The 11004-nt window shown below is 49.7% G+C and overlaps 1 protein-coding gene across 1 annotated transcript; it reads right to left on the minus strand.

Annotated features, from left to right (window-relative positions):
• Positions 1–355: 355 nt before the first annotated feature.
• LOC311514162 (uncharacterized protein) lies at positions 356–10955 on the minus strand. The gene is made up of 5 exons (XM_084616592.1): positions 10943–10955; positions 7511–7599; positions 6716–6842; positions 2434–2535; positions 356–2093 (listed from the first exon to the last, which is right to left on the minus strand). Exons 2-5 carry the CDS (start codon positions 7589–7591, stop codon positions 796–798), a joined length of 1608 nt encoding a protein of 535 aa, XP_084472718.1. The 5' UTR covers positions 7592–7599; positions 10943–10955; the 3' UTR covers positions 356–795.
• Positions 10956–11004: the final 49 nt, after the last annotated feature.

Below are 11004 nucleotides of genomic sequence, written 5' to 3' on the forward strand. Positions count from 1 at the left end.
TTTCTACAGCCTGAAAGTCCCTGTTACCCAATCACGCAGCCAGTTTGGGATCCCAGGGGAAGGAATGTCCTATGAAGCACTCTCTCTTTGGATCCAAATGGTGAAAGACGACTGCTCTCAATCTAACCCTGGCATGCTTTGGAACTGTAATCAGTGACACTGAACTAGGAAGTGGAGTTGCACAAACAATTTTCCTTGGGTCATTGGTCACCATCGCTTCCTTTACTGGGGTGGAAACCAAGAATTAAGTGGGTACTCTTTCACCCCCAGTTCTTTCCAAATCCTTGGCCTTGGTTAGGGTAAAATTTGCACATCTCTGAAGTAGAATCCTTTACAAAACCATTCAACATCAGTGTTCTTGAGGAATGGCTTCTCAAACCATACCCAGCTTTTCTTTAATTTGGTGGCACCGTTCCAGGCAAGGGACTGATACAGGCCTGAATCAGAATCTCCGTTAGTTACCAGAGCAGTAGTTTCTATTCAAAAATAGCGATTTTTCTGCAGCTATTAGATTTCCAAACACTGATTTCATTTTATACACAGTTTTAGCACCTACTAAGGATACATTCAACAAAAATCCCACTTCTATTTCCTCAATATCTGCATCATGAAGGGGAGCATTCCCCATACCCTAGGCTTAGCTAGAAGAGATCTTCTGTAGGGCCTGGGTTACAAATGGGCCACTTCTCTGGACAAGCTGAGGGATAACGCTGCTGCAAACGGTTCACACAGCTTTAAAAGTTACTATGTGGGAATCAGGAAAAGTATTAAAGAAAAAAAACGTATTGATAAGCCCTAGAGGTTTTTATGGTGTTGATCTCCCTTGCAGATTCTCTGATGGCTAACATGGGCTGAGTGCCAAGAGAAGGTATTCCCACACTCACGGCATTCATAGGGCCTCTCCCCTGTGTGGATTCTCTGATGTTGAGAAAGGCCTGATCTTTGAGTGAAGCATTTCCCACACTCACGGCATTCATAAGGCCTCTCTCCTGTGTGAATTCTCTGATGGTGAAAAAGGCCTGATCTTTGAGTAAAGCTTTTCCCACACTCAGTGCATTCGTAGGGCCTCTCCCCTGTGTGGATTCTCTGATGATCAGAAAGGGCTGATCTGTGAGTGAAATTTTTTCCACACTCCCGGCATTCATAGGGCCTCTCGCCCGTGTGGATTCTCTGATGACTAACAAGGTGTGAGCTGCGACTGAAGCGTTTCCCACACTCAGGGCATTCATAGGGCCTCTCCCCGGTGTGGATTCTCTGATGTTCAGAAAGGGCTGATCTGTGAATGAAGTTTTTCCCGCACTCGCTGCATTCATAGGGCCTCTCCCCTTTGTGGATTCTCCGATGACTAATAAGGTGCGAGAGGCTATTTAAATTTTCCCCACACTCACGGCATCCGTAGGGCCTCTCCCCGGTGTGGATTCTCTGATGTTGAGAAAGGGCTGATCTGTGAGTGAAATTTTCCCCACACTCACGGCATCCGTAGGGCCTCTCCCCGGTGTGGATTCTCTGATGTCTATAAAGGTCTGAGCTGCTCGTGAAGGTTTTCCCGCACTCACGGCATTCGTAGGGCCTCTCCCCCGTGTGGATTCTCTGATGAACAGAAAGGGCTGAGCTTTGACTGAAGCTTTTCCCACACTCACGGCATCCGTAGGGCCTCTCCCCTGTGTGGATTCTCCGATGTTTAGAACGGGCTGAGCTGCTCGTGAAGCTTTTCCCACACTCCCTGCATTCATAGGGCCTCTCTCCTGTGTGGGTTCTCTGATGAACAGAAAGGTCTGAGTTGTGAGTGAAGTTTTTTCCACACTCAGTGCATGTATTTCTTCTCTTTCTCCTGAGGGTTTCCTGCTGTGTTGTGGTTTCCTTCAGGCCCTTCTGAGTTCCCCAACAGGAAATAAATTTACCCACTTTCTCCCCTGGCTGGTTTCCCTGCTCACTTTCTGGTCTGTGCTGAATCTCACAGGATTTTCCCCGCTCATGACTCCTGGACACATTGCTTTTCCATCTTTGTGATAATTCTCTGTGTTTATCCACTTGCTCAGCATCTTCCTGCTGAGAATTCTGCTCCTCTTTCTCACATGCCATCGCATCACCTGCTGTGATAGAGACAGAAACCACAAACGGGGATGGAAAGGGGATGACCACTTGTTTTGGTTTGGTCTAATAGAGAGGTCAAATAAAAACAGGAACTGAACTCCCCCAAACTCTTCCCCCAAATAGGAGAGAGGAGGGGGATCAATTCAACCTTCACATCCCATCCAAATTCAGAGGGAAGGGAGGAAGCTACTGCCTCGTGTCTGCTAGGATCTATAGGAAGCCATGAGCTGTATGCTAGGGACAATAATGAACCAAGAGAGCTCCCAAGGGCTTCGTAGGGCATCCCAAATGTTTCCTTCAGGCACTTACAGATTCTGAGTTGGTTTAATGTTTACTCACCTGTGCAAGGAGCTCTCAGGCTCTCTCTTTCCTCTGAACGCTTGAGGTCTGGGACCCATGGCTCTTCCCCTTGTTCCACAGCAAGCTGGGGAACTGGAAACCCTGCTCAGATGAAAGAAAAAAAGGAGTTCAGTTGATTTGATAAGACTTGGTCAGAGACATTCTATTAATTTAACTTCAGTGCTTAGTGTGATCTGGTGTGCCTGGGGCAGTCCTCACTGAAAATGCCAAGGTAAGGGCAGGCTGAAAAAGGGAGAGCAGATGCTCCCAAAACTGGTGGTTAACACTGAAGTTAAAATCACGGACCAGTCACAAACTGTCCTACTGATCACCCACACTGGTTATCGAGAAGCTGAAAAAAGAAATCACACAGCCCCCTTTATTGCATTCCAGTTCTGACTCCCAATTGCCACCTAGGTCCAGTACAGTGAGAGGTTATTTAAAAACGCTGCTCACAAACAAAATGTTCTTCTGACATGAAAGGGTCAGCTACTTTACCAGGTCACTATAGCTTTGGATCTTACACAAAATACCACACTGCCAACCTATCCTTTAGCATCTAACAAAGACAGACAGACGTTAAATGGGAATGCAGTCAAATACAGATTTCGGAACCTGTATATCGATTCTCGTCTGGAACACATCCACAGCTTGGATGGGTCATTCAGTCCTTTGTTCAAGGCTTCAGTTTGTAGAGAAGTTGCTCCAGAGGTAGGAAGAGGGATTGAAGAGAAAATGGAGATGATGCAGCTGCCCTTTCTATTCCCTTTGCCTTGTGGCTTGTACTTCCTGTGTCCCAAACACAAGCTTCACAGCACATGGCATGGAAAAACCTTGGAGGTCTCAGTACACAGGCATACCCCTGCACGTCTTGCTGACTCAATAGGTGTATCCCCTTGGTTCTTTTCATGGGCTCATTGTACAGCTGATGACCCTTGACAGGCCAGTGAAGAGGCTCAGCAGTGCTGATGCCAGTCTGTTCGGGGGGTGTCACCCAGAAACACTGCACAAGTCTGGAAACACAGATTTCCCCACAAATCTGTAACTCACCATACAAAGGTTATAGAAACAGAAACAAAATGATCATACTTGGAAAACCATAATATTTTCACTGGTTCCTTACATGGCATATCTAGCATGATTCATTGCAATTTTATCAAAATTGGTATTAATAATAAAATAATAACATAAAGTGTCTCACAATTCCATACAGTGTCACACTTAGTAAACCAGTGAATTCCCAGGACCAGCTCCCTGGGTCCCTGAAGATGCCCAACACTCTGCTTATGAGGGATTGAAATACCCACATATCTGCTGGGAACACACACAGACACACACTGCGTCAGTCTGTACCCCTATGTTCACTCTTCTACAAAATTATGATCAGTTTTTTACATAGTATGGCTTGTGAGGTATCATTTGAAATCATATAATCTATTGAATATTGTCCTGTTAAAATATGTGTAACAACACCGTATGTAAAGTTCTAAGATTTTACTGCATGATATTACTGAAAAAGTTACAATTCTGGGGAACATCCACAGACCAGTTCCTCAGAGACAGCAAGGCAAACAGCTGGTCAAATCGCCATTCTTCGGCAGGGGGAAGGTGTGAAGAAGACATTTACATTCCATCACAGGGACCACTTGAAGCTCATATCTACAACAGATAGCCTGTCATTATGACTCAGCTGAGAACTGAAGTTGCTTCTAGTACAAAGGACTGAATTATAAAAAGAGGGGAGGAAAATGCTTGAGACTCTCTATCTTCCCATGAGAACTCCCGAAGAACTGAACTTGGCAGCAGGGGTTGGTTAGAGGGAGCCCTGGCTGAAAGGAAAGCCAGCCTGTCTCAGCATATGGCAAGAGAAACATTTGCTTTGTATCCATTTTAGCTTGTTAACTTAGACATTAGTTTGTGTTTTATCTTGCATTTCTTTTGTAAACAATTCTGACTTTTATACCTCATGACACGTAGTCAATTAATATGTTTTTTTGCCAGTAGTTAACAATCTTGGTTTTTTGTTTTATCAAACCAGAGTGTTTGCATTAAAGTGTGTTGGAAAATCCATTTGGGATAAGAAGGCTGGCACGTGTCATTTTCCACTGATGAAATGACAGACTTCATATGAGCTTGTGTTGTTCAGTCGTGTGCTGGACAGTGCAAAATGCACATTTCTGGGGGAAAGTCTGGGACCAGAGAATTTTCTGGGGTTCTCCTGTGGTGCACTGTAATTTGTGAGTGGCTGACTAGCAGCGCTCAATACTGTGTAGCTGGGAGCGAGTTACATGCTGGAGAATGTGTAACTGCTCAGGAGTGGCTGTTCTCACAGTAAAGCAGAGTAAAAGGCAACCCAGCTTGGGGAACTGAGGGGACACAGCTGTTAAACAGTCTGGATTGTGCTGTGGTTAATGTCACAGACACTGAATTTCAAAGAGTCTCCTAAAACACAGAGAAAGTAAATCCATGTCCCAGAAATCGAAAACTCCAGACAAAGTGCTAGTCTCCATACTTCTTGCTGACAGAGAAGTCCAGAGACAATGAGAAGCTGGGAACAGTAAGCATGGGCTTGTGGGGTTCAGTGGAGAAAGGGAACAGGAAGGGCAGAGATATCACTGAATGCAGGATCTCAGCAGTGCTAGATGTCAGGATAGCACATACTGCAGCCCATTGGAAAACATAATCCCAACTATACATATAAAATGATGGGGTCTAAATGAGTTGTTTCCACTCAAGAGACGATCTTGGAGTTATTGTGGATAGTTCTCTGAAAATATCCATGCAGTGCGCCACGGCAGTCAAAAAGTAAACAGAAAGGGATAGATAAGACAGAAAATACAATATTGCCTCTATATTAATCCATGGTACGCCCACATCTCGAATATTGTATGCAGATCTGGTTGCCCCATTTCAAAAAAGATACATTGGAATTGGAAGAGGCTCAGAAAAGGTCAAAAAATGATTAGGGTCTGGAACAGCTTCTGTATGAGGAGAGATTAAAAAGACAGGGACTTTTCAGCTTGGAAAAGAGACGAAGGGGGGATATGAGAGAGGTCTATAAAATCATGACTGGTGTGGAGAAAGTAAATAAGGAAGTGTTGTTTACTCCTCATAACACAAGGACTAGGAATCACCAAATGAAATTAATACGCAGCAGATTTAAAACAAACAAAAGGAAGTATTTCTTCAAACAACACAGTCAACCTGTGGAACTCCTTGCCAGAGGATGTTGTAATGTCCAAGACCATAACAGGGTTCAAAAAAAGAACATGATAAACTCATGGAGGACAGGTCCACCAATGGCTATTGGCCAGGAATGGCGTCCCTAACCTCTCTTTGCCATAAGCTGGGAATGGGCGACAGGAGACGAATCACTTGATGATTCTTTGTTCTGTTCATTCCCTCTGGGGCGCCTGGCATTGGTCACTCTCGGAAGACAGGATACTGGGCTAGCTGGACCTTTGGACTGACCCAGTCTGGCCGGATTTATATGCTAGGGAATCTACTGAGTTCAGTGCGATGGGAGGGAGTAGGAAAATCCCTGGGTGTGGAGAACACTGGGAAATTAGAAACTATCATTCAGGAGCAACAGACTCTAATTAGCCTGGAAAATCAGCGTGTGAAAAATAAGAATCGGGGTCATGTGACTTTGGGAATGAGGGACGCAAAAATCCAAGGAGTCTGCAGAGAAAAGAGATTGTGACTATTGCACGTGGGGATGGGGGAGGAAGACTCGCCAGGTCTCAAGTCATGTCACTACCAACCTAGGCCATTTTCAGATGCTGAGGGGCTATCCAGAGCAGTGAGGAGTTGTATCATCTGTAATCCGGGCTGAGTTTCAATGTTCTGCTGCTGGATCTCCCTTCTCTGGATTCCCCAGCCAGCATTCAAGGACGCCCTGAGTGCCTGTGTGATCAGTAACCCTGGACCAGCAGCTCTGACTCCAGCAGCCTGCTTCTTACACCCCAAGCACATTCAGTTTGAGTAGAGTAGGCTCAGGGTTTGAGAGAAGGCCACGAGTAGGAACCTTCTGTTCGTTATGCTGGACCTAACTCCCCCGTTTTACTTGTGCAAACAGGAGATATAAGACACTGTGCGATTCTGCTCCCGTGCTCTGTTCCCAAAGTGTTCTACAGCAGGGGAGGGTCGCTGGTCGTGTGTGTGTCACTGGCATATTGGGGTGCTGCTGAAACAGGACAGAGCAGAGGTGGCATTGTGGGGGTGGCGTGAACCTTATCTCTTCATTTCTCCTTCCAAGGACTGTGGGGACAGGAATCCTTACCCAGCAAGGTCATATTCTCATAGTTCTCCTGCATGACATATCTGTAGAGGGCTCTCTGAGTGGGGTGCAGCAGAGCCCACTCTTCCCTGGTGAAATACACAGCTACCTCCTCGAAGGTCACCGGCCCCTGAAAGAACAAGATTCCCACACTCAGTGCCTGCTGCCCCACTCACAGCCCCACTATTCGTGGGGGAGAGGAGCCAATCAAATGGGAGCTCTGGGTGGATCACAGTCAACAGAGTCCCACCCCCACCCTGGTCAGAGCATCCAGGTTGAAGGGACGAAGAGAGCGCCCCTTGGCTTCTCCAGGAGATCCATCACACACCTACTAGCTACACACTATAGGAGATGAAGCCCCTAGCAAGGTCCAGTAAGAGCTCCCTACACCCTCCTCCTTGTGAGGAGCTGGATATAAAGGGAGCGGAATCTCCCCTAGCCTGACTGGTGGGTGCCCCCTTCATATCTCACAGCAGCAGCTGGTTAGTTGGGTCAGGCTCCAGCACTGGGAGTCTAGTCGGTTTTCCCAGCTCCATGTAGGTGGGTTATTTTCTGTTCAACAAATTAGGGCATTTCCACCTCCGAACCTCATGGGTCTGTTCCTAGAATCTAGGCCACTTATTAAACAGCCCCCAGCAGGTTTGCTACCCCCTGTCCTCCTCCCTTTCTCCACCCTGTGCATTTCCCGCCCCGCTCCAACCTCCAAACCAGACGGTGCAAACCTTCCCCTCTCCGGTGTATTTGCTGTCCCTCTCCCTCCTGCAGGAACCCACCAGCCACCCCGCCAATAATCCCTACCTGAACTGGCTCCTCTGCAGCCATTTCTCTCCCCTGTCCCGTGGGAGGACGGGATGAACTGGAGCGAAACATGGACGTCATTCTGCAGCCTGGCCGGGTGAGAAGGACAGTTGTGAAATTAACTAAAGGCTCTTCTGAAACCTCCACATCACGATTCCCCCAGGCTCTTTCCCTGCAGAGAGACACCCTAAGATTCTGCCATGATGAGAAAATGATTGCTCTCTTTGTTACAGTGTAGACATGCACCCTCCTGCTAGGCTAAGCCCACAGACACATTTTTAACCTCCCTTCTCTCTCCCCCCATCCCATAACACAGTCTCTGAACACAATGCTAGAAAAAAGCAGAACCAAAGGAGTCACTTCCAAGGATTCCCTCTGATACTGACCCCATGGCAGCCACACCCCAGCAGGAGGGCTATGGAGTCAGGAACTGGGTTTTCCTCTGACTGATCCTCATCTTAGAATCATAGAATATCAGGGTTGGAAGGGACCCCAGAAGGTCATCTAGTCCAACCCCCTGCTCGAAGCAGGACCAATTCCCAGTTAAATCATCCCAGCCAGGGCTTTGTCAAGCCTGACCTTAAAAACCTCTAAGGAAGGAGATTCTACCACCTCCCTAGGTAACGCATTCCAGTGTTTCACCACCCTCTTAGTGAAAAAGTTTTTCTGAATATCCAATCTAAACCTCCCCCACTGCAACTTGAGACCATTACTCCTCGTTCTGTCATCTGCTACCATTGAGAACAGTCTAGAGCCATCCTCTTTGGAACCCCCTTTCAGGTAGTTGAAAGCAGCTATCAAATCCCCCCTCATTCTTCTCTTCTGCAGGCTAAACAATCCCAGCTCCCTCAGCCTCTCCTCATAACTCATGTGTTCCAGTCCCCTAATCATTTTTGTTGCCCTTCGCTGGACTCTCTCCAATTTATCCACATCCTTCTTGAAGTGTGGGGCCCAAAACTGGACACAGTACTCCAGATCTTGTCCACAGGAAAGTGATTCTACCCACGGTGCAGTAATGCAGCTGTCTGGGCAGATTAGAGAGCTGGAAGTCTCTCTCGAAACTCTTCTCTCCTACAGCCCCTTTCAGTCTCTCTGTCTCCTATCTCCTTTTCCCATCCCCTCTCCCTGCCCACCTGGATTCTGGCAGAAGCTGATCAGGGAGAAAGACCGAAGTCAGGACTATCCCCCAGAGTCCCTAGCCAGGGACCCCAGATACCCCTCAGAGCTCCACCGGCCATGGAACCCCCACCAGACCATCACTGCCAGGCTGGGAATCCCAAAGGGTTCCCCCCACCGAGAACCCCTACCTGCCAGGGACCACCCCTCCCAGGGGAACCCCCACTGGGAATTCAGTCCCCCACTGCCTGCCTAGTACCCCCACTTGTCCTCGAGCAGGATCTTCCATACCGTTTACCTGGGACCCCCTGATGCTTTACAGTGGGACCCCTCAGTCTGCTTGCCTGGCATTCCCTGACCTAGTGCCAGGGACTCCCCTCCGACCCAGTTCTGTGCATTGGGCATGACAGAGCCCCTGGCACAGCACCAGGCAGCGTCTAACCCCCTGCCCCACCTCCCCAAGAGACCCCCACCCCCACTGGTCTGCAGCCAACAGGCCCCCAGCGATACCCACCTCCAGGACCCATAGCCTTAGGGCTGGGCACATCACAACCACCCCCCGAAACCCCAACCCCCCCAGAACCCATCAAACTCACTAGGCTGCCCCCTGCCCAGTCACCCAGAAGCCTCCCCCTACCCCAATGCCCCTTCAGCTCTAGTTCAATCTCCCCAAACAATCTTCCCTCACAGTGTCTGATAAGCGGGTAGAAAGTTATCACCACCCCCTGCTGGCCACTCACACAGGCAGAGGGAGCCCAGGGGAACACTTCTTTAACAAGTGAAGGGAAGGCAGGAGGGGCAAAGTAGGTAAGAAATTTCCATGCCCTGTCACTAGCCAATAGCAGCCATCGTGGATCCACCAGAGGTGGCTACATCTTTGCACTGCGGGAAGCCACCCCTCACGGAGACCCTTTGTCATGGGGTTTGGGATACTTCTGGACCCACGCTGCACTCAGAGGGACCTCCTCATCCCGTGCCGGCTGAACCCTTTCTTTTCTCCAGCTAACTCTCTTGTCACCAGGTAGGAACCACTGATCCCCCAAACACAGAGAGGCCTCTGGCTTTGACGTGTATTAAATATGTATAGAGAGGAAAGTGGAAAATGAGAGGGATTTTATCGCAGTTGTTGATAGGAGGTAAAAGCTGAGTGTATTTCCCACCACTATTTGGTCAATGAATAGAGCGGAAATGGGCAACACTGGCAAACGTTTTAGATCCATATTCAGGAATCTGAGAAAAGGTGTAAATCTGAGATTTTTGTCATAATTTATAATTACAGAGACAGGGAAAAGCTCTCAGAGGCATATTCAATTAGAAGTAGACAACTAGAGTAAAAGTGGGGCAAACTTTTTTTTATCAATCTTTGAGACGTACAGAGAAAACGTGTCACAAACCACGCAACTGAGAACATGGGATAAACGCCAAGACCGGGGGGGATTTTATGTGGCTATTAAAGAACTAGCTGGAAAAGGGGGGACCGTTTGTGATATAAAATCCAGCCTGTCCAATAAATAAAGATAAAGTGATGGTCCGTCCCCCCCCCCCCGGCCCCCGTTCACCTGGGCAGCAGGGAGCCCTCTGAGGGGCTGACTGAAGGGGGCGGGGGGGGGAGCTGGAGGGCTCCCTGGGGGCGGGGAGGGGGCGGCAGTGGGGGATGGGCAGGTGGGGGGCAGGTGGGGGCTGGGGGCAACGGTGCGGCAGTTGGGGCATCAAGTGGGACTGGGAAGCCGGGATCGGGGGCAGCCCCATGGGGGACACGTCCCCTCCCTTCCCCGCCCCGGCAGAGACCCGGCGTCTCCTCCCACCCCCACGCCGGGGCAGCCAGGTTGGGGGATGGCTCCGGGCTCCAACTTCCCACCGACACCGGGACAAATCGCTGCGGAGAAAACGGGGGGGGGGGGAAATCCCGCCCCCCCCCACGGGAGGGGAGTTTCAATGGACATGTGAGGAGGAGGGAGAGACGGGGGGGGGGGATCGGGGAGACCAGAGAGCGGATCAATGGGGGGTTGGGGGGGAGTTTACAATCACGTGGGAGCTACCGAGAGGGAAAAGGGGAAAACTGGGGGGCATTTGTGCCCGGGGGGGGAGGGGATCCAATTAACTCCCCCGCCGCCCCCCACTTCCCCCCCCGGGAATTTCCTGGCTGCACAGAGACAATTCAACCCCCACCCCCCGCAACTCCGGCTTCTCCCCCCAACACCCCCCAAGGGACCCCGCCCGCCGGGCCCCAGTCTCTGCCCCCCCCCAATCCCAGCCGTGCCGGGGGCAGAGAGTCACTTTCCTGCCCCCCCCCGCCGCGCGGGGTCTCCCACTCACCGGGGCGGGGGCGGGCAGACGTGCCCCCCCCACCCAGCACAGACCCCAGGGGGGAGCCGCGG

This window comes from Lepidochelys olivacea, assembly GCF_965140295.1.
Source record: "Lepidochelys olivacea isolate rLepOli2 genome assembly, chromosome: 28".
NCBI lineage: Eukaryota > Metazoa > Chordata > Testudines > Cheloniidae > Lepidochelys > Lepidochelys olivacea.